The following is a 22,983-nucleotide window of genomic DNA, read 5'->3' on the forward strand; positions in this document are numbered from 1 at the left end:
AAAGGCTGTGTTTGGCTGTAGTGTCCTGCCTTCAATACACCCACCCACACACACACACACACACACACACACACACCCACACACACACACACACACACACACACACACTATCTCACACACACACACACACACACACACACACACACACACAGACACCCACACACGCACGCACGCACGCACGCACGCACGCACGCACGCACGCACGCACGCACGCACGCACGCACACACACACACACACACACACACACACACACACACTGTCCTGAATGACAGGAAACAATAAGGGATATTGATAAATCCGTTTAGCGTCTTCATTAATGACGTGAGCGTTGTCTGGCATGCGAAGGAAACATTAGTGTGTCAAGGGTTGCTATTCTCGATCACAGTTGCAGAGCGCCTCAGAGATGCCAATTAAGTCACTAGCTTTCCAAGCTTTGTTGCCATAGTTACGGCACCATGGATACCACTCCATAGCTACCGCATTGCTCTTTCCTCCCTGTGTTCTCTCAGTAGCAAACACACACAGGGTACCAGATGGATATGCCCATGTACAAATGTACACAGGAAACGTGTTTGTGCGGCTTCAGTACATGTGAATGTGAAGGGGAAGAAGAAAAACAATGACTAACAGAGAGAGAGGGATGATTTAAATGGCTCTTTACCTGCATCCTGTACAAAGGTGTGACCACAGCCTCCCACTACCTCTCCAAAAATAGCTGCAGCAGCGCTCCACAAGCAGCAGGAAAAAAAGTGGTCAGAGGAGCAGATCGAGGAGGAGATCCGCAGAGAGCCAGGCAATCCAGTTTAAACATCTCCGCTGACATATAGACAGCTATTTAAACACTGCCACCACATAAGAGGCCACGCGGGGATAGAAAATATGTCATTTGTTTAAGACGCGTAAACACCACCGAGCAAATGGAGAATCCACCTCCAAACAAAAAGTAATTACAGATTAAGAGACTCGGCTCGCAGCAGTGTTTTTTTCCTCTTTGGCAGCAGAGATATGCACATTTTTCTTTTTTCAGCATGCCAGTATCATTGAAATAGAGTAAATCGTGCTCTGAAAACACTTTTTGGAAGCATAGCACAGTGTCACTTTTGCCACCACGTTCACACCCTCCTTGCTTAGTTGATGCATATTTCATCACACAGACAGAGGACATTTTTTCACTTGCTAACTCAGTTGACTGCGAACACAACACCCTGTGACACACTTCTGTTGTGTATCCATTTTGAGGCTGCTTTCGTTTGTCTTGCTCGGAATGTTTGTCCTCATGTTGTGTTCGCAATTTGCAGATTTTTAATCACAACAAAACAAAGTGCGTATTATATTCTGTTATACTTTAACAGTTTTCACACAATGCATTTTCCTCTGTATTCTTGTGCATGATGAAAAACAATTCTGTGAAAGACGATAAACATAATGCATTTTGCTAGTTTATATGAGAATAGTATACTAGAAAAAGAGTGGATTTCAAGGATTTGAAAAGATACGTTTTAAGCCATTAAAGGGCAGGGTTGGCAGTAAAAATAGAACATTTGTATCTTTGACTTTAAAGTGGGTTTGTCTAATATCATCAGGGAGACTATTCCAGGTCTGTGTTGCAAATGAGTATTGGATATAAACAATAAAATAGGCAGTAAAAGAAAGAAAACATTTTAAATACTTCACTAAAGGGACAAATTAGAAGAAAAACGACATGATATTTACATTTACACACGTATATATATATACAGTACTTTACATATTATTGTAGTATGAGTTTTTTCTAATGCAAATAGAAACTTTTTATTCTATATACAGTATAGAGCGGTAGTTTTGATTTTCTAATTTACTAGCAGATTGAGGCTTAATAACAACACTTTGATTGAGGTGTGATTTCAGACACTAAGACAAACCATTTGCTGCAATAACATGGATACAACTTGTATGTGAAATCTGAAATATTGTGTTATTACAGGTGTGTGTCTGTGTGTGTGTGTGTGTGTGTGTGTGTGTGTGTGTGTGTGTGTGTGTGTGTGTGTGTGTGTGTGTGTGTGTGTGTGGGCATAGAGTATTGTAGGACAACGCAGCGTTGTCCTACAATACTCTATGCCCACACACACACACACACACACACACACACACACACACACACACACACACACACACACACACACACACACACACANCGCCGATTCGACATGTTGAATCGGGAGGCTGTCGGCCAAAGAAATCACTCTGATTGGCTGTTCAGCTTAGCGAATCAGTGCATGAGAAGCGAAACGGAAGTGAGGGACCCCAGCCAATCAGAGTGATTTCTTTGGCCGACAGCCTCCCGATTCAACATGTNCTTGGAGAGTTGTCAAGGTGGAGGCTCCTTTCATACTCCATCCATCCTCACTGTATAGTCTACAGCCTGACCCCAGAATAGATTTTGCATCTTCTTGTTACTCTTATTACCTATTGGGTAAATAATATAGTTTCACTACAATGTATGCCTTTGAGATGTTTACATTCAGGTATTTTTTTTGTTGAATGATCTCAAATCTTAATCTTCTTAACATTTTAAGAACAGTCTTCACTCTGTGATTTATTTGTCTTGTTGACTAAGTAGACACTACAGGCACAATTTGATGCCTTTGAAAGTAGTGGAAATAAAGAATTCAAAATATACATTAAGCTATTTATGTTTTATTTTAAATTTGAATAAAACATTTCAAAAGACTTGTCTTGTCTTAATGTAAGTAATCCTGGTTATTTTTACTGAATGTACCTTTTTCTCCTGTAGTGTCTCCCCTAATCGGCTGGATATTTTTGCAATTATTAGTTTAGTTTGTGAAAATAAAAGTAAAAAAATGTAACTTCGGACAGTCTAAACTGACATCATTTTTTAACCAACACACAGCAAATCTTTACCATTGAGAAGCCAGAACCAGAAGATGTTTGACATTATGTGCTTATGTACTGTAGATGGTGTGAACTCGAGTGAAATGTGAGAAGTACCTTTAAAAGCTTGAAATATTGGAATGCATGTGATGTAACTGAATGAATCAATTCCCCTCAGAACACCATGAATGGCACTCAACATGAGTCCGACTGCTCTTCCACAGATTGGCCACATTATAAACAGCAGACGCTATTAATAAACACAAAGCTGTAATGGTGCGTTACATAACTGGTGAAAGATACAAGATGTCAGCTATGGCACATACACCTTTTTTTAAACCATCTAATATAAAGTGAGATCAGTGAGATGATTGAGGCGAAGGAAAGAGAACAAAAGCAAAGAACAAAATGTAGATGAGAATACAAAGCGAGAAACGAGACAAAGCGAGAACCGAAAGGAACTGAAATTACGGCTTTTGTCGATCCTGCTATATCGCAACACCCTCACTGTCCCATAAGAAGAAGAAAAGAAGAAGAAACTTATAATGAAGTTGCAATAACTGAGAAATGTTTGGCATTTTTCATGAAAAATGACACGGATGAAAAGAGTTGCCGATTAACTCCCTGTCATGTAACTAATGATTTCAGCGCTCAAACTGCAGGCAAACACTTGGCTAGGCTTAGAATATTAGATCATGAAAAACGAATTCACATTCAAAGATAACAACATGGGAACTGATGCCGGATGAAAGAAGCAACAAACAGGCTCCAGCATGCTCACGCTAACATCCACAGCGAGACACACTCAAACACTCACTGACTCTACAGTCAATACAAACAGGTGTTGTGTCATTTAGCCCTGCAATACCCAACCCCACCCATCAGGTGAGTGGGATTATATCATGCATATTCACTGCAGGTGCAGCAGGTGTGTTTATGGCTGAAAAAAACGTGAACAGCTTCCCCTGCTGGTCGGATGCCGGCACTGCAGCTGCTCAAGGTGTCGTTCTAAAGCCTGAGTAGAAAATGGCTATGAGGCGTTTATGGCTACCGAAAACACCATAGGCTGCCAACACCCTACTAAATGAAGAGTTCCTTTCTTTTTTTTACATTCTCTACCTTTTCATGCATTTCTTACCCTGACCCCTTTAAAATCATGCTATTAAGTCATAGCCAACCATGCGCTTTCTTTGGATTACTGCAGTGCCATCTGAAATCCATACGTGAATTTCTCTTTTTTTTCTTCTTCATGTAATCCCGTCACAAACACCATTTTGATCATTTACTAATCTTTGATAGGTACATAGGCGTCACTGAAATACTCATATTGTGCTGAATTATTACCACCATGTAAGAAAAAAAAACAACAACATATGATTATCGTGTAGCGCTTTCAGGACTTACAAGAAACGTGAAGTGCGGCCCACCTAACGCATCTTCGCAATAGTGTGTGTGAATATATTGTAAATATACCTTCATATATCCTACAATATAAGCTGCTATATATACAACACATCCTGGATGTTTTACAAAGAGCATGGATAACATATTTTTCCTTTAACATTTTCAATATCATATTTCATCATACACTTGACATACACAGGAGGAATAGGTTCAACAACAACAAACGACTGTAAAATACTGTAAAAATACTGAAAAAACAAGAACATTCAGGGTCTGCCTGGTGAGTGTGAAAATAGGCTATTATAAATGAGAGGCTATTACGGAGATAACACATGTCGGGTATGAAGAAAAAAGGACTTAAATGACCCCAGAGAACAACTTTTGCTGCTCTCAGTTTTTGCCCTTGAAGTAGTAAAAGGCTTAAAAGAAGCAGTGCTGGATGCAGGCATGCGGATCACTGGGGAAAACAACATTCGGCCAAGAAATAGCAAGAGAACAGAAGCACACCACGGGACAGAAGCCAAAGCAACTGGGAAAGAGATCTCCTGTTCAAGTAGAGCAAAAGAAAAAAGAGCTAGATGAGATGCAGTTGCTGCATATCAGGAGTGAAGTTCTACTGACATCTATTTAGCCGTCAGTGCTGAGAGAAAGCGGAGCTGCACTGTCTAATCGCCCTCATCACTCCATCGCTATGTGTTGTGCACAGTGTGTAGATCCACCTTCAGTGAAATAGAAGCTAAAAGCTGTAATGTCCGGCCTGTGTGCGGAATGTGAACACACCGTGGTGATGTGGCAGAAAACAAGGAGCTGGAATGTAAATTGCTCCATAAGACCTGGTGATGTGTTCAGGTCCAGTGACTGTTACAGCGCTCCGATCAGAGCGGCTGCAGCAGTACAACTGAAAACAAGTCGTCTTAAAATGTGATGTTTTAATAGTTTGGTCCCAAAACTGAGTGAAAAGTCAAGAGAAAAGGTGGGAGAACGTGGCTGGAGAGGTGAAAGAAGAAAAGAGGAGAAAAGGAAAGAAGCTGGATGTACGTCCCTGTGTGTTCCATATGAGCACTTCTCCTCCCGCTCATTCTGCGCTGCTCCCAAAGACACATCGTCTCTGCAGATGTGTGACCTCCCACCTCCTGCACCCACACCCCTGCTGGTGCTCCTCTTCCAGTCACAGGATCTGCACCTCCTCAGTCCCACGAGAAGATTGGGGTGCCGGGTAGGGCGTCATGGTTTTGGGGGAAGGGAGTGGGGTAGAGACCCTCCCTCCTGCTCCCCCTTCAAGCAGAGCTCCAAACCCTCCTGGATCTCAAATAAAAACCTATGCAGGGAGACGGCCTGGCAGTGCAACGCTGTGCCGCTCCCGGCGCCCCCCCCGCCTCACTTCTTGACGGCCTGCCGGTAGCTGTGTCTCTGGCCGTCCTGCCGCAGCTTGTCGCTGCAGCCGCTGGCCCGGCTGCTGTTGCCCCCGTCCCGGGCGCTGCTGGTCTTGCTCACCTGGCTGGCCTGGCTGCTGTCCTGCAGCGTGGGGCTGGAGTGGGCCCTCTGCAAACTGTTGTCCTCCAGCAGCTGGGACTCGAACAGAGACAGGTCCTCCTCGCCGCTCCGGATCTTAGCTCGCAGCAGCATGACGTACGTCCCGTACCGGGTTTTCTGATAAAGGCGAGATAGAACTGGTGAGTAGCCTACGGTGAAACATTTAAACTTAAATATAGCACCATTAAACTTCCCCAGTTGAAGACTTAGAGCAACATCATCATTCTAGTATTAATAGGTATCTGATATTTAAAGCATTACTAATATTTAGTAAACATGATACATGTCTTTGTTTGTTAACAGTAAAATAAAAATGTATTAAAGTTTGTGAGTTTATCATTAATTAATTAATTATGGTTATAATAGGTGTTACTGACATGTTATGATTATTAAATATCTCTTTGGATCACTCTCTCTGATAAATACAGTAACAATAAAATACTGTCAACAGCTATTGGAAAAATACATTTTCTCCATGTTGTTAGGAATAGAAACTGATACAAATCAGGCTACGAACAATATGAAGAAACCTTTCAGTTAAAACATCCAGAACACAGATTAATATAAAGTTGGTCACCATAAGAATAAAGAAATGCATAATAAGTTGGTGTATGCAAGTTCCACTGAAGTAGAGATGTAATTTCTCAGAGTATTCCAAAATCTTTAGAAGATACAAACAGTATTTCATACATTTTGCAAGTCTTTAGAAAGGAAAAGGGTAATGGATTTAACTAATACATTTATACACGAAACTCCCCCAGTTGTTTACTGGTATTGTATTACAACTTTGATTAAATTGTTTAAATATGCAAATGAGTCATTATTTAAGGCTAACTTTTGGTGTGGAATTCTGCAGTCACTAATAGACATATGCAGTCAAATAAACCCAAAGCTGTGGGTTGGATGTTTTCTTTCCACTGCTATAAAGCAAAATAGCCAAACAAAATGGACCGGTGAAGATTGGACAGCTGAGAGGGCTGCAGTGATGTAATGATGATTTAACGCTTCACTGCATTTCCCATTTCTTTCTTTTATCTGTGTGCAGCTTACCTCAAACTCCAGGTACTCATCCCGCTGCCGGTACTCTTCCAGCTCGCGCCCTTTGACCTTGCGGTCGGGGGGGTAGGAGCGCAGCTCAGTCAGCTCAGTTGACAGGGCTCTGAAGCGGTTTTCATGAGATCTGACCTGCTCCTCCTGTAAGAACAAGGTCAACACATGAGGGGAGGGGAAGCAAGGAGTACACACCTGCCTCCTTTCAGTTACAGTGTTTGAATGTTCTGAACTGAAATACCATCCTGTTTGTCAGGGTATTGGTGCAACTGAGAAATTAAAAACAAATATCCCGTTCAAACAAGATGAGAAGAATAGAATAACAAGACAAAGAAAAATGTCTTGTTATGACAAAGTGTTCTGAGAAGCTTTTCACTTTCCCGTCACAACAGATCGACTCGAGTGAAAAGCCTGCACTCATAAACCACCAGTGACCAGCAGTGATTTATTACATCAGTGTTAGGTGGAGCGTTTAGTCATGAAAATATAATTCTAATTACTCTGCCATCAAGTTATGAAAAATGATGTGTCCACTCCTTTTGAAAAGGACTTTTTGAAAGATTTGTATCGCCTTGTTTTGATGAATTTCACAGGAGCCTGGACTTGCCTCTGACCAGGTACAGCCAGTGGTGGAATGTAATTAAGGACATCAACTCATTTGTGATAGTTTTGTTTGTGATAAATGTAATTTAAGAGATACGTATTTGTTTCCCACCTTTTTTAATTACACCAAACTCTAACTGTCTGAAATTGGTAAAAGTTGGTTTGAAATCTTTCACTATCTGATTAGATTTTTGGTAGACAATATTAGAAAAGTAAACATTTATGAGATGCCAGCTTTTGTACTTTGCAGAATACAGTATTCAGTGTTACAGACATACATTTGCAGTAGTGGAAAAGTACATTTACTCCATTACTGTACTGAAGCACCATTTAAGGTACTTTTTCCACTATATTTATTTGATAACTTTAGTGACTTAAACAATTAAGCTGTTTGCATACAAATCCAATTATTCTATTCTCACTGTTTCCAGAATTCTAACAAACTAAGCAGTAATCGATTAATGGAGAAAATAATAGGCAGAATAATCCATAATTGAAATGATAATTTGTTGAAATTGAGCTCAACTCTTTCAACTACATCGGTGAAATATTGCTTTAATAGTAAAGCATGAGGAATAATAATGTAGTTTTATAATATGATTTCTTTCACAGGGGACCTTAAAGGTAGGGTAGGTAAGAATGGAGAAACCAGCTCGAGTGCGCTAGAATTTGAAAGTCCACAACCGAAAAAAATCTGCCCCTTCCTTCAGACTTCCTTACAGAGCCCCTCCTCCAACACACACCAACGCGCACATGACCAATGAGGGCACGAGATAAGTTTGTGCACAGATGGAAGGCTGACAGGCAGGTAGGCCATCCAGTTATTTGACCCGGGCCGGGGCAGATAACTGGACGTGCTTTTTACAGCGCTACGGCTTCCACAGATGAAATATTTGTATATATTTTCAAAGCATTTAATGTATTCATTGCTATCGGGATGTTAAGAGCATTCCATAGAATATAACAAAAACTGTTTCTGAAGTGAATTACCTACCCTACCTTTAATATACTAATTAAAGTACATTTTTCTTATTACACTAACAAACCACCATTTTCAATGCAGGACTTTCATTGTCATCTGTTAAAGGGTATCTTTTCAAATTGGTGTAAATCATTTAACCTAACCAATGAATTGAACACTTTCTCATTCACTGTAGAAAGCAGTTCACATTTTAGGGGTCCTATAATGCTCTTTTCGAGGGGGGATGGGGGTGGGGGGAAAACTCGCTCTTGAGGGAACTGTGGCATTTTAGTCTTTGCAGAACATTTACATGAGGAAAAAAACCTTTATAACACACAACAGGAAAGGGAAAAAGCACAATAGGGCCCCTTTAGGATACCTCCGACAGCTTCGACATGGTCCCAGGCAGCAGCGGCCGGCTGAACTTCTTCTGGGAGCCGATGGCTGCTGGGAAAGGAGGAGCTGAGAACATGGTGGCCACCGTGTTGATCCTTGTGATCCAAGACTGCATCTGCTCCGCGTTCCTGTGATGTATAACACGCATAGAGTGCAATTAGAAACAGATCTGAAACAGTAGGTACAACACACACTTATCAGCCCTCTCCATGCCCACATCAGCACATGGCCAGCTTACAGCATCAAAGGGATAATTATCGGAGAACGCAGCCTTGCTGTTGACAAAGAAATTATTTTGGAGCCAATTAATGCATGAGAGAAAAGGCCCTGTTTTACACGAACAGACCCATTAGGGGCCCATGAGAAATGTCAGATTGGCTTAGACAGCCTTGCTTTAATTCCCCAGGGAGCGACGAGGATGGAGAGAGATGGAGAGACAGAAAGAGGAGAGGGAGACACAGAGAGGGGTACAGTATCTGGGACAAATGCAAGCTGCAACTGGAGCACAGAGCCTCCAGGGGGGCTGAAACATGTGGCCAGTCATGTGCCACTTGCTGATCAAACACACACATGCACACCTCCACCTTAATATACATGTATGTATACAGTCCGTCCTGTGCATGTTTCATTGATCCGTGAGCTCTCTGGGTGTGTTCTGCTGAACACCATGTGCACAGCTGGCTCTGCATGCTGTTAGCTGAGGTTGGGTGCTCAGCTTCATTAGACAGTTACGCTACAGAGCTAAAAGTATGGGGACAGCGTATGTCTCTGCAGCTTAATCTTCAGGTTTCCAACGGATGCTTTAACCTGCTGCAGGGATTCGCTCACACTCAGCCACAAGAGCATTAGTAAGCTTCAACACTGATCATCAGGTCTGCCTAATAATCTAACTCCAAATGTAGATGGGGTTAAGGTCAAAAACTCAATGTGCATTAGTGCAGAGTGCAGACCTGTCAAAACTGCTTGGGATCACCACTTATTTTTGGTCTATCGTGATATTGTCGCAATGACGACTTATACCAAATAGCGGCCACAAAGCTAAAAGATCATTATTGTCTTCAAGTGTGTTTGCATGCATAAAACAATTTGGTTGCTAGCTGATTTTGTGTTAAACAAAAACATCTAAATAAGGGCTTTTTTCCCTTCAACAAAAAGGCTGATTTTGCAAGTTATCTTCCGCCACCTTAATGATTCAATATTTTACCACAGAACATTTGAGTACTTGTTAAATAATGAGAGAGAAAGTGCTACTCTGGGATGGGGGAGAAATCTGATTATTTATGAGCTGCATCTATATTCATATTTATAGAAAAGTGGTTACTTGATGTTATCTATCAACCCCCTTTTTGGTTGCAATCATCTATTGCATGTATTCATCTTGGATCATATCTGTAAGAGTGACAGGTGTTTTACTTGTTTTTATATTATTTGTATTCGTATTTTATTCTTGTTTGTTATTTTGTTTCATTTGTATTTTTTATTTGCTTTCTTGAATAAGTACATTTCACCTTTGAGTGATCAAGAAAAGGTCTTAGGTCCTGTGTAACTTAAGTGCATATAAACCCATTAATTTTATGCTGTAGATTTAAAATGTTTGCTCATTTGCACCAAGGGGGCAAAAAAACAACCTTGAAAAATATCTGTAGAACCAAAGGTACACAAACTTGTCCACATACTTTTGACCAAACACTGCCGTTTTGACAGAAAAATTAAAATGGCTCATGCACGCTTGCATAGTCAAGATGAGACACAGGTCAATGTATGGAGGGTATGATTAAGGTTTAGCTCTGGTTTTAATGTTATGGTCTGCTGCAGATGCTGTGCAGCTGTCCGTGCACACGCTCCACAGTAGTGTCTACACATTATGTCAGCTCAGTGAGGAACACAGAGCAGGACTCACGGGGCCTGGAAGAGATACACCCTCCAGTCGGCGGTGCGCAGGTAGAAGACGTTGGGCCTCTTGCTGTAGTCTGAAGCCTTCATGGCCAGAGAGTGGTGGATGGACACGGCGTTCTTCAGGTCCTCCTCTGATAGCTGTTTGTCAGGCCTGTACTCCCCCTGGCAGGGCAGTAATGAATAAGAAATTAATGCTATGATTAACGCCAAGGGGTCTCAGCACTTATTAAAGTGGGAGTGCTGACAAAGAAGAGATTTTATTGGACGAGCAGCAGGAGAGTTTCATGTGAACATACAGTGCTTTGAAAGTATCCCTTGTGAAAACAACGGATCAATTCTCTCATCTAAACGTACCTGCTGCTGGACTACACTCTTAGATATAAAGGTTCTAACTAGAACAAAAGGGGGTTCTTCAGCTTGTTACCAAGTGGGGACCTGTTTTTGGTTCTTGCTAGAACCTTTTATATAGGCTGAGGCTCCAACCTAAAACCCAACCTAAAAGGGTTCTACCAAGAACAAAAGAGGGTTTTACCTAGAACTCAACATGAAAGTGAACTAACCTAGAACCCTTTCAGAGGGTTTTACCTAGAACCCAAAATAAAAAGGGTTCTACCTAGAACGATAGCTGTTGTGTTGGCAGAGGTTGCCCCACATGAAGCCAGGACAATGTGTCACAGCCCTTTTTAAACATGTAAACAGGATATTGGCTGTGACTCCATCGGACATACTGCTTGATATAAAGCATTCTGCAGAATGTGTATGAAAGTAACCCGACACAAAAGAACATTCTGGAAAGTAAAGTAAAAACACTCACAAGTAATACAATTGTTTCTAATACAGACTTTTTCTGGCAGACTAAAAAAAACTAATAAATAACTAAATAAATACCAAAGTAAAATATACTCTGTAATAATGTGAGTTACTTACTTTTTGCAGATAGAGAATAAGCCCTTTGAGGATGATATAGAAGGTCTTCCAACCTCTCTTCCCTCTTGGTGCTGCGAGGAGGAGAAAAAAGTGATAACATCAAAAACACATATATAAAATTGCCTTATATGTTACATTTGTTTTAGTTTTGACCTACTTTCCACTTGATGTATTAGATTAATTAAGTACATGTATGAGCTTGTGTGGATTAACCCTCCAAGTCCAGGAGACAAGGAAATCATTCAATTAGGATTTATTCAAAGATATAAATCGTGAAAGTATGCAGAGAACTAGATACTGCATTCAAAGATGGAGCCTTTTTGCCTTTTGGCTTTAACTATAACTGAACCTTATTTAACTATAACTGAAACTTATTGTGGGGTGGGTAATTCAACTGTATGTCAATGATTTTCTTTCGAGGATTGCGTTTTTTGTTGTTGCAGAAAAAAAGCAGTTAAAAGCTAATGTTTTCAACCCAGATCTGCCTATAATATTCTTAATACTTCAAATATTGAACTGTGGTAACAAACCATACAGTACACTTTCAAAATGATTGGAGAAAAGCATTTAGTGTAAAATAAGATGTATATAGTCAACCTAGAACACGCTGATTCATCCTTCTTCCTCACAATTTTAATTTTTTTACCCGATACAAACTTTAGCTATGAACTTTTCCTTACATTTTTGTAAAGCACTTTATAACTTCAGATTGAGTCAATAGAAATGTTATCAATAATATCAAATCAGAACAAATTAGGGGAAGATCATGTGTAGTGGTAAAACCAATAATTACCTTTGAATATTTTCACTATTTTATAATAATTTAGATTAATCGATTAATAGCTTGGTCTATAAGATGTCAGAAAATAGTGAAAAGTATCCATCCCAATCGCTCAAAATCAAAAGGAGTTGTCTTTAAATGTCTTGTTTAGTCAGCTGGAACATTCACTTCCCAATTATATAAAACAAAAAAGCAAGAAAATCTTTATATTTCAGAGGCTGAAAACAGCATGTGTGCCATTTTTGCATAACAGTTGGCAAAATATTGACTGGCGATGGACTATTCGACATACTGACCTAATGTTGCAGCTCTAACCATGTGTGATCAAAGGTTCAATAATAGATACTAAATGGACCTTGAGGTGAGCTTATTTTGAAACTGTAGGAGGTCAAACGTAAAGAAAAATATCCTTCGTACTTCTCTTGCCGTCAGAGTCTGCGTGCACTTTGCGGACGAGGAAGCCGTTCTTGTAGAGCAGCGACCCGGACGGATGCGCCTCCTCTGTCGGGGGCTTCCCACTGCTGCCCTCCGCCTTCAGAGATCTGGAGGCGGTGGAGTCACACAGGCTGTCCCCGAGCTCCGAGAACGACTTCCGCAACTCTTCCTCGTCGCTATGGAGACAAGAAAAAAAAGAGAATGAAAAAAAAGAAGCAGATCCCATGGTGATCAACACTTATGTGTCATGTCTCATTTGCAATGCGAATAAACACATCATCATTCATCCTGTCCATGTGCCTCTCACTCTGTGCTTGTTACAGGACAACAGGTCCAGAGATTTCACACACTTACTGTACGCGGGGAACTTTTATTTTCATACAGAACACATGAGTAATATCCAACCTCTACGGCTGGTGTGTTGCCAGAGCTTTATAGTTGCACAAGACATTTACAAAGCATCCTGTAAGCTACCTTCAAAGCTTTAACTGTGTGTCTGCTCCGGTTCTCCTGGGAAGCACTCTCCTTGATCAAAAAAGATCCACAGCTAAGCTAAAGAGTGACACCATCTATCTTGCTCCACCTTTGAGGTGAAAAACAGGGGCATCTTTACCCTGGGGGGGGGTCGGTCGACTCCTCTCAGAAACACAGGCGCACCACTCTTACTCCTCCACCCTCTTGAAACCTCATAGAGTACTTTAATACTTCATAGCACAGTGATACAACATAACATCTCAGTCTTATCTTATAAGCCAGCCTGGATGACGGCTCTTTAAAATGCGCAGAAAGAATGGAAATGTGATCTACATTTCAGCTCCATCTGCAGAGGAAGACTGTGTGAAATCGAAGGTTTCACAACAACTGAATTGGTGTGAGAATCTTATTTATTTGTGTGAACGGAAATTGTGTTCATATGGAAGACATTTAATAAACACCTCTTAGATACTAGCCTGAGGTATGTCCTTATCAACTTTTAGTACTACACTACTACCTACAATCATTTTAAAAATACATCTGAAAAGTATTTAAAGACACCCTTATGCTTCCTGTGGTGTGTTCCAGGTTGTTGTGCATGTAAATGGTCCGCAAAGGCAAGAATAAAAAGGTGGCTCACGTAATGACATCATTATGTTCATCACACTAAAGCTTCTATTGGCTAGCGCTGCAGCAAATTGTACGTGATAGGCGGGACTGTTACTGCTTATTATTGGAACTTTTATGAATTATTTAAACTTTGTTGTTTTCTTTTATCCTTTACTTCTTTAAATCGACTATTGTTTTTTATTTGGGATGGTATCTTTGTAATACATTTTTGGCTACTAACTACTGCATAATGTTCAAACCTTTACCTTAATAGTGTTTTAAAAATGTGTGTAGGTGAAATTTAAAAGATACAATAAATAATACAAATAGACAGCACAGTGTAAAGCACCATATCTGATAGGAATGGGACACAGCTAAATAAATCTGACCAACGTTGTGGCTAACTGTAACATAGTTTCATTTCCATTATTAAAAAAGTATTACAGAAACTGCAGAAAAGATAATTTACCAGCTTCTGTTTTTTAATAAAGAAAGTTTTCAGGCTGTGAGTTGTTGCTTAAGTTTCTGCGCAGATCGCTCATTAGAAACATTCCTTGAGGAGCCATCTCTGTAAATGAGGAGTGTTCATGAGCTGCTGAGTTCCTGTTCAGTTGACTGCAGCTTTTTTATTAAACTACTCTGATTTGCGCTGTACTGTAAGTGTTCTTGTGTGTGTGTTTGTGTGTGTCTTTCCAAAAAACATGTATCTTATTTTGGTCTTTTCCATCTGTCTTCTATCCACCAACAATACATTTAACCATTGTTTGGATGATGAAATACTTTTGTGACGGTGATTTCATTTGGATAAAAGTAGCATTTCTTTTTTACCATTTTTGTGTTTTAAATAGTTTTCATCCCTTTTTTATTACTTTTACCAAATAGTCGTCCATTTTATTTTCATTTGTAGACATTTTTTAAGTTTAATTATCATTTTTTATCATTCCCTTTTTTGTTTCTATTTTAATGTATATTCCAGTTTATTAACCCTTGCTTTATTTCGTGTTTTATCATGGCTCTATTACCCTTTTGTTACCGTTTCAAAAACACCATTTTGTTTATTTATTTAAAAATGTGTGTTTTGTTGTAATGTAAATTCATGTCAACTAGCCCCTTTTTTATTTTGTACATGTTTGATTTTTTTTTTTTAATTTATTTTTAAATTTATTCTTAATTCTATATCTTTTTTTCTTTACCAACTGGTATAATATTTGGTATCTGTTGTTGCTTCTATTATGCCCTTTTCTTTTTTAAATGTGAGCATTTCCCTTCTGTTTTACTTTTTACTTTTTTTTAAATATTGTCTCTATTAATTATTATTTGTGTGTCCATCACAGCATTTATTTTCATCTGTTCTTTAAATTCCCTCGAAATGTCTGTTGCTGAGTATATGAATTGCTTGTATATATATATATTACCGTATTGTATGTTTTGCAATGGAAACAGCCAGACAATACTAAGTGTACACATTACTACAGCAGCGCTAATCCCATTCTGCTCTAAATAACCGCTCACAATACGCTGTATGGATTCTTCTAGTGTTTTTTAAAGGGATTTGTCACATCAGGAGATGATAAATGCTTTGAGCATCAACACTGAACGTCTCTGCCTGGTGAGGTAACATGGCAATTCCACTTGTTACCTCACCAGCCGGCACCCATGTAAAAGTTCAGCCCAAAAATAGAAAGATGGCTGTATGCCGAACCCCCCGAGACCACGCTATGAGTAACCAACAGAACATAACAGCAGTTAACCCCGTGCAGGAGCCAGGGAGAGAAAAGGGAGACGGAGCCAATGAGCATGCAGCCTGTTGCCTGGTAACTGCTGGCCTGCTTCAATACCATTCTACATAGAGGCAAAGTGGAGAGGAGATAGATAGGGGGGAGGAGAGAGATAGAGGAGTGAGGAGACAGAGACAGAAGAGGGGGGAAGACAAAGCTGATCCTTCTTAGATGGCAGAACATTATCCTCAATGATGTGAGTGAGAGGAGGAGGGGAGAGGAAAACAATAACAAAGGAAAGGAAAACAAAAGGTTATGAAAGAAAGGAAAGGAACAGGTAAGAAAAGGAAGGAATACAGAAGATAGCGAGAGGAAACATTTGAAGGAAAGGAGAGGACAGGATAAGACTAATGAACACTGAACTAAGGAAAGGTTGCGGAAAAAAGTAAATAAAGAAAGAAAAGAAGGTGACAAAATGAAAAGGAAATAGATCAAATAAATGATAGCAAAGGAAGAGAGAGGATTGGTGGTTTAGAAACATTGGAAAAAAGGAAGGTAACAGAAAAAGGAAAAAGGAAAGGAAAGTACAAAAAAGAGACTAAAGAAAAGGAGATAAAAGGAAAAGGTAGGAAATATTTTTTTTAAAAGATTAGGAAAAAAAGAAAGAAACAGAGGTAACAAAAGAAAGGATAACAACAACAGTGGAAATGAAACTTATCAAAAGAGGGAAATTGATTGGGGGAGGAGAGAAGAGGAAAAGGAAAAACACATAAACAGGTAAGGAAAAAGAAAATGAAATGAAAAGAACAAAAGGAAAAGAAGCAGGGCATGGAGCAGTAGAGAAACAAGGGGAAATAATGACATTCATAGAAAAAACCGGGAAAAAAAAGAAAAGAAAAAAGAATGACCATAAAAGAAAGAGATTAAAAATACAGGCAGGAAAAAAGTAAATTCTAGGAAAATAAATAAAAGAATAGAAAATGCAAGGCAAAATACTAGAAAGAAAATGGAAATAAAACGAATGAAACTGAGAGAAAAGAAAGACAATAAAAAGTCCATGAATAATGAACATTGATATATATATGTATATATATATATATACATATATATATACATATATGTGTATATATATATATATATGTGCGGATGGCAAACATCTGGCAGGTGAGAGATGGAGGCAGCAGACAATAGTGAGACAGGGGATTAGCAGAATGAAAGGAATAATGGAGCAGAGGGGGTCTCACCTGTCCCTCTCCCATCACTCATTTCACACATTTCAATATCCACGCTGCACTCATCATGTCCTACTGTCATATTCTACAGAGGAGTACTAGGGTCATGCATAATGGAAAAAAAAAGAAAAGGCAGATATTCTTTTTTGCATCTCAATTTATGTAAATGTATATTCTGGTGACCACATCACAATACAGTAAATGTTTTGTAAACTCAATTAATAAGAGTTTTTTTTAAGGATCCTTATGACAATCATTTTTAGTCTAACAGGCTTTACGGATAATCGGTGAAAAATTAAAATAAAAAAGACTTGATTTACTGTATGCTGCAAGTTTTAATTTGTTCAATATAAATAAGCTGACAAAATACAGTGGGAATGTCTGGTTATTTGAGAACCACATTTCTTCTCACCATTCCATAGCAATGGGGCGAAATCAAGCGAGGATCACTAGATCATTTGAGAATAGCTACCTCGGAGAAGAGCTTTGAAAGATTCTCGACTGGTTGACACATTTCTACTGTTGCACGGTTTATACTGTCATATCACCCAACAAAGACAAAACAAAACACCAGCAGAAAGACCAGACAATATAATCAATAAGGACAGAGGATATGTCATGTGATCAGGATGGATATGCCAGTGTGAAGTGATATGTTTTGAGACAAAATGGAGACAGAGTCAATATTCCAGATGTCAGTTGGGAGGGAGTTCAAGAGGCGGGGTGCAGAGCGGCTGAAGGCTCTGGACCCCATGGTGGATAAACTGTGACATGTCTCCATGCTTTAATGTTCAAAGAGCTCTTGATGTTTCTCATACTGCCTGTGCTGCAGCACCTCTTTTCACCCTCTGTCTGACACCAGAGTCCAGTCTGTTCTGATTGGCTAGCTAGATGGCTCTGTTTTGATTGGGCAACCGCTTACAGATGTCCCTCCCCTTAGCCTATTACCTATAGTGTGTTGCCAATAGAAACACAAGTGTTACATAGTGATGTCACTGAAGTAAACAAAGGACTACAATTGAGGCGTTTCAGGCCGGCAGGGAGAAGATCCCTTTGGAGGGAACATAGAGAACAACCTATATAACATACTACAGGAAAGGGATACACCAAAGAGAAAATATAGAGCCCCCATAGGAATAAGTTGAAATAATAAAGAATGACATTCAATACAGTGAAATAAAAATGTCCAGTGTCAAAATGATCAAGATAATGTTCAGGTATCAGGAAACCAGTTGAAATACCCTTACGGGACTCAGGTTGATGTATCAAGAACAAAGTAGAAATATTGAGAATAAACGTCAGACTAAAATTGGATCCTCAATTCTACTGTATTCTAGACATTTTGACTTCATTCTCAACATTTCCACTTTAATCTCGAAATGCAATTCCAATTTCACCATTTACACAAAGTTTCTATCAACAGATCTCCGACTTGTTGCGTTTCTCTTTTAGTGCCCACCACCACCACCTCTCTGTGCTCCTCGCCATCCCTGCTCCTCAATGAGGAAGCTTGTGTGTACTGTATACATCTCTGTCTCTGCGGTGCGTGCGTGTGTGTGTGTGTGTGTGTGTGTGTGTGTGTGTGTGTGTGTGTGTGTGTGTGTGTGTGTGTGTGTGTGTGTGTGTGTGTGTGTGTGTGTGTGTGTGTGTGTGTGTGTGTGTGTGTGTGTGTGTGTGTGTGTGTGTGTGTGGGCCCCGGCACAGGACGTTATCTGACAGTGTTTGTGGGAGTCTGAATCACGCTCGTAGTGTCTGCCGGGCAACCTTGGCGACATGGCCGTAGGAACAGCGAAATGATGTGTGTGTTTATCTAGCCTACTGGTGATAGCCCCACGGCCTTGTGGGCAATGCTCCTATATATACAGGCACTTTCAAACCTCCACAGATAGAAATCGAAGTCCTCTCTACAGCACGCTCAGCCTTTGGTTGACTTCTCTCAAGAACTTTTACAGCTCAGTCAAACTTGCATCTTTTTGATCGACTTTCTTTCCCAACGTAATTATTATCTTTAAAGCTACAAGAACAGAAAATGCTGCCTGCAACCTTCAAACTGTGTGCTGGCATCTCTTATCTGCACACGAGGAACATGACAGGTGAGTAAAAGAGACATTGGGGATTTTTCACTCGCCAAGTTATTTCCGTCCTTTCCTTAAAAACGCATCGTATTTATGAAGTTCTGCATGGAGCCCAGATCAGTGGCTAAATGAATCAATTAAGGAAGAATCTCAGGGTATACTGTAATAGATCCATGGATTTAGAACTGTACTAACTGTTTAACTTTACTCCCAGGTTTGAGGAAGAATGCCATGGTGGCCATTCACCATGAGCTGAACCGACTGGCAGGTCCCGGCCCGAGCAACTGGATCAGCCAAGTCCGCCGACGAAGCTCCCTCCTCAGTGAGTACTTACATGTGAACACTTGAAACAGAAGAAAAAACGCTGCCATTGAAACTGCACATAAGTCTGAATTATAAACAGATAGTACAATGATTTGCTTGTGAGGTATTTCTCCTAAAAACGCAGAAACATAATAATGGAATTGGATTGAAATGTTTTACTCTCTAGGTTCTCGGATTATAGAGGAGGAGGGCTACAGCGAGGAGGAGATGTCTTATTTGAAACAAGGTGAGGATGCACTGCAGAAGGCCATCAGCATCCTCAGCCAACAGGACGGCTGGACCATTGAAACGGTCGCAGTGAGTACAGAGACTGGACACACAGAATAAAATAATGTATTTGACTGCATCATGAATAAATTCAAACGTTGCAGCTGCTGCCACCTTGTGAACAAAGGTTTGACTTTCACGACTTAACGTTTTGATGAGGATATGTAATGTAAACATAATGTTATCAATTGGCATCCGTCCTCAGGCAAACGGAGACAAAGTCCTGAGTAAAGTGTTGCCTGACATTGGGAAGGTGTTCAAGCTGGAGGTGATGTTGGAGCAACACCCTGACAATCTGTACCAGGAGCTGGTGGGAAATATGGAGCAAATGGGGGAGTGGAACCCTAACGTCAAACAGGTTAAGGTATGAGAGATACAGCGCAAGGGGTTGGAATTAGGGCTGCAATTTAAAATCACCTTTATTAACGAGTAATCTGCCAAATTATTTTCAAGATTGGTAGAACAATTGTTTAGTATAATAGTCAGAAAATATTGAAAAATGTCCATTCCATTCAAGGAAATATCTTGAAATGACTAGTTTTCGTCTGCTGATTTAAATTCAGTCTAAAACACAAATACCAGACAAATATATCATATATATGCAAGGAAACAGATAGATTTTCACAATGTTGTTCAACAGATCCTTCAAAAGATCGGCCAGGACACAATGGTTACCCATGAGGTCGCTGGAGAGACCCCTGGAAATGTGGTGGGGCCGAGGGACTTTGTCAGCGTCCGCTGTGCCAAGCGCCGTGGCTCCTCCTGCTTCCTGGCAGGAATGTCCACTCAGCACGCGAAAATGCCCGAGCAGAGGGGGGTGGTGAGGTAAGTGCCCACATTGTTTATTTGTTGTGATATCTGCATGCATCATATTACATTATTCATGTACCATGAGTGGAGTATGTTATGTATCTATGTCCACCACTAGTTTGCAATGGAGTAATGGGAATACCGTACGACTTTTACATTTAAATCATCCTATTTTTAAGAGCGGAGAATGGACCCACCTGTATAGTCATGAAGCCCTGTGCTGAAGATCCAAATAAGACCAAGTTCACCTGGTTACTCAGCATAGATCTAAAGGTACACCGGCCGTGTCTACCTTTGTATTTCCCACAGTAACCACAGTGATTACAATTAAAATAATACAATAATTAAGATTTAAAAACCAGATCTAACACAGTCTTTGTCATCTGCAGGGCTGGATCCCGAAGACGATCATAAACAAGGTGCTCTCTCAGACGCAGGTGGACTTTGCCAATCACCTCCGGCAACGGATGGCTAATAACGTTTCTATGGAGATGGCTCATGCCTGCTGACACAAAGCGCCTCTTGAGCTTTGGCACAGTGCGCTCAACAGTGGCAGAGGAGCAACCCCTGCTCATTAAAAAATCACAGAAATCTGCTCACAACTGCTGTACCACTACGCAAATCCAGAATGTATCAAAGGAGATCGGATGAAGATGATGCTTGTCTGAGATCTTAGGAAAATATGTTGGTTTCAATTGGAAATTGTATGTTTTTCATACCCTTCTTAATAGATAATCTGTCATAAACGTGTGCAGTGAAACGTTGAACAAACGGCACATTGTTTCCATCTAATAACCCCCCCACTTGTTGCCCTTCCTCTGCTGAGAAATTGCACCTTTATTTTACTGTTTTATTTATTGATGTTGCGCTGATGCCATTGCAATGACCGCAAAGAAAATAAACAATTGCACAGTCATTGGTGTTTATGTTTTTATGCTTTTTTATGATGCTGTTTAGTTAATGATTACCGTACTCTCTCCTTTCCTAAAGCATGGGAAGAACCTTAATAAAAGCTCATAACACATTTCAATGGTTAAGCTTAACTAAAAAGATAAAAAAATAAAAAAACACAAAAAATTACTGAAATTCTTCTCCTATAGGAAAGAAAATTCACAAACAAGCAAAACTGAAAACCGAGAACTGATCTTAGAAACTAAATAGCAACTGCACAATCATTCCACTTTGACAGGAAGGAGATGTATACATTCTAAGTATATTTTTCAAATCATGAGATACATGGCTTGTCTTCCTGTTCCAAGATGGGTTACTTTTCAGACTGACATTTTGCCAAAACGAGCAGGTGTTTGGCAATTCAGATGTGTAAGAAAACCCAGCAGCGAGCATTTTGTCGTTCAGAGCCAGCAGCACATTCCCCAAGATCGAGTAACGGTGGATTTCATCCCAAACAGGAAATCTGTCTTCCATTAATGCAAGTTGTATAACCTTTTTTTCTATCTTGTGTGTCGATCCAAAAGGTTTTGCAACAGCTAATTTTTCTTACATGCATAGTGCAGAGGAATAGATGTCTCACTTTATGTCGCACTTGCTAAAGTTGAAATATGAAGTGAGCTGACTGTAACCTGGTAGGCTGTTATATACTCATTTTCTGAATTAAGGCCTAAAGCTCCTTACACACCAAGCCGATTTTCGGCGTCGATAGATGTCGATAGATGTCGGGCCATCGATGAGCGCCGTGTCGCCCTACTCAGATTGGTGTGTACTGCACCGTCGTGTCTTTTCGGCCGTGCCGCCACCTTCCGCCGCCGATTCAACATGTTGAATCTGGAGGCCGTTCCGTCGGGAAGTGTTCTTTGGTTTCAGTTTGGTGTGTAAGAGGCGTAAAGGTCCTTACACACCAAGCCGATTTTCGGCGTTGATAGATGTTGATAGATGTCGGGCCGTCGATGAGCGTCGTGTCGCCCTACTCAGATTGGTGTGTCTTGAGGCCCTGACACACCAGGCCGAAATCGGCCGTTTTCGTTAGTCGGACGACGAAGCGTGCCCTGTCGCCCAAACTCAATTTGGTGTGTCCCGCACCGTCGGCCGTGACACGCCTTATTTGGCCTTTCATGACCACCGCCGCCATGCGTCAGCCACAGGCAGTCGGGCAAAGAAATCACTCTGATCGCTTCCGCCTCTTGAGAGACTGTTGCTTGAGAATGTCTTCCACAAGCAACACTCCAATGGCTGATAGCTCCAGTACCGCACGAAACTTGTTTTCGATGGACAAGAGTGAAAATGGAACGCACACGCTATTGGTTTGTTTATATCACGCAGTCTGTTCTTCTTCTCTGTCTTCCGGTTGTTGCCTCTTTTGAATGACGAATACAAACTACCACCGCCTGCTGGTAAGGAGAGTTATTGCCACTCACGCATGCGCAGTTCGTACGTGCTCGGCTGAAGTCTTTGCGGTGTGTTCCAGTGCGACACATTGCCAAGACGCAGGAGAACACGGCGACGCAACAGTCGGCGTTGGCGAGTTCTCTGGTGACTGCTTGGTGTGTCAGGGCCTTCGGCGTGTACTGCACCGTCGTGTCTTTTCGGCCGTGCCGACACCTTCCGCCGCCGATTCGACATGTTGAATCGGGAGGCTGTCGGCCAAAGAAATCACTCTGA

At 40.6% G+C, this 22,983-nt stretch overlaps 2 protein-coding genes across 2 annotated transcripts; one reads left to right on the forward strand and one right to left on the reverse strand.

Moving 5' to 3' along the window:
* Window positions 1-3,972: 3,972 nt before the first annotated feature.
* On the reverse strand, window positions 3,973-15,599 carry LOC104960685 (PH and SEC7 domain-containing protein 1). The gene is made up of 7 exons (XM_010788836.1): window positions 15,586-15,599; window positions 12,841-13,034; window positions 11,643-11,713; window positions 10,720-10,877; window positions 8,803-8,947; window positions 6,860-7,003; window positions 3,973-5,926 (listed from the first exon to the last, which is right to left on the reverse strand). The coding sequence occupies exons 1-7, from the start codon at window positions 15,597-15,599 to the stop codon at window positions 5,654-5,656; spliced, it is 999 nt and encodes a 332-aa protein (XP_010787138.1). The 3' UTR covers window positions 3,973-5,653.
* A 3,204-nt stretch (window positions 15,600-18,803) lies between these two features.
* star (steroidogenic acute regulatory protein) lies at window positions 18,804-21,283 on the forward strand. The gene is made up of 7 exons (XM_010788834.1): window positions 18,804-18,984; window positions 19,181-19,288; window positions 19,457-19,587; window positions 19,763-19,921; window positions 20,198-20,382; window positions 20,547-20,640; window positions 20,757-21,283. The coding sequence occupies exons 1-7, from the start codon at window positions 18,921-18,923 to the stop codon at window positions 20,874-20,876; spliced, it is 861 nt and encodes a 286-aa protein (XP_010787136.1). The 5' UTR covers window positions 18,804-18,920; the 3' UTR covers window positions 20,877-21,283.
* Window positions 21,284-22,983: the final 1,700 nt, after the last annotated feature.

The sequence above is a fragment of the Notothenia coriiceps genome, unplaced genomic scaffold, assembly GCF_000735185.1.
Source record: "Notothenia coriiceps isolate Sejong01 unplaced genomic scaffold, NC01 NC01_scaffold00032167, whole genome shotgun sequence".
Classification (NCBI taxonomy): domain Eukaryota; kingdom Metazoa; phylum Chordata; class Actinopteri; order Perciformes; family Nototheniidae; genus Notothenia; species Notothenia coriiceps.

Coding starts and splice junctions, on each gene's coding strand:
- LOC104960685 (XM_010788836.1), bottom strand. Junction 11,714..12,840: donor AGACTCTGACGGCAAGAGAA/GTACGAAGGATA, acceptor TCCTCCTCGCAG/CACCAAGAGGGAAGAGAGGT. Junction 5,927..6,859: donor ATGAGTACCTGGAGTTTGAG/GTAAGCTGCACA, acceptor CGCCTTTATCAG/AAAACCCGGTACGGGACGTA.
- star (XM_010788834.1), top strand. CDS start 18,921: ATGCTGCCTGCAACCTTCAAACTGTGTGCTGGCATCTCTTATCTGCAC. Junction 19,289..19,456: donor CCGACGAAGCTCCCTCCTCA/GTGAGTACTTAC, acceptor TTTACTCTCTAG/GTTCTCGGATTATAGAGGAG. Junction 19,588..19,762: donor GGACCATTGAAACGGTCGCA/GTGAGTACAGAG, acceptor ATCCGTCCTCAG/GCAAACGGAGACAAAGTCCT.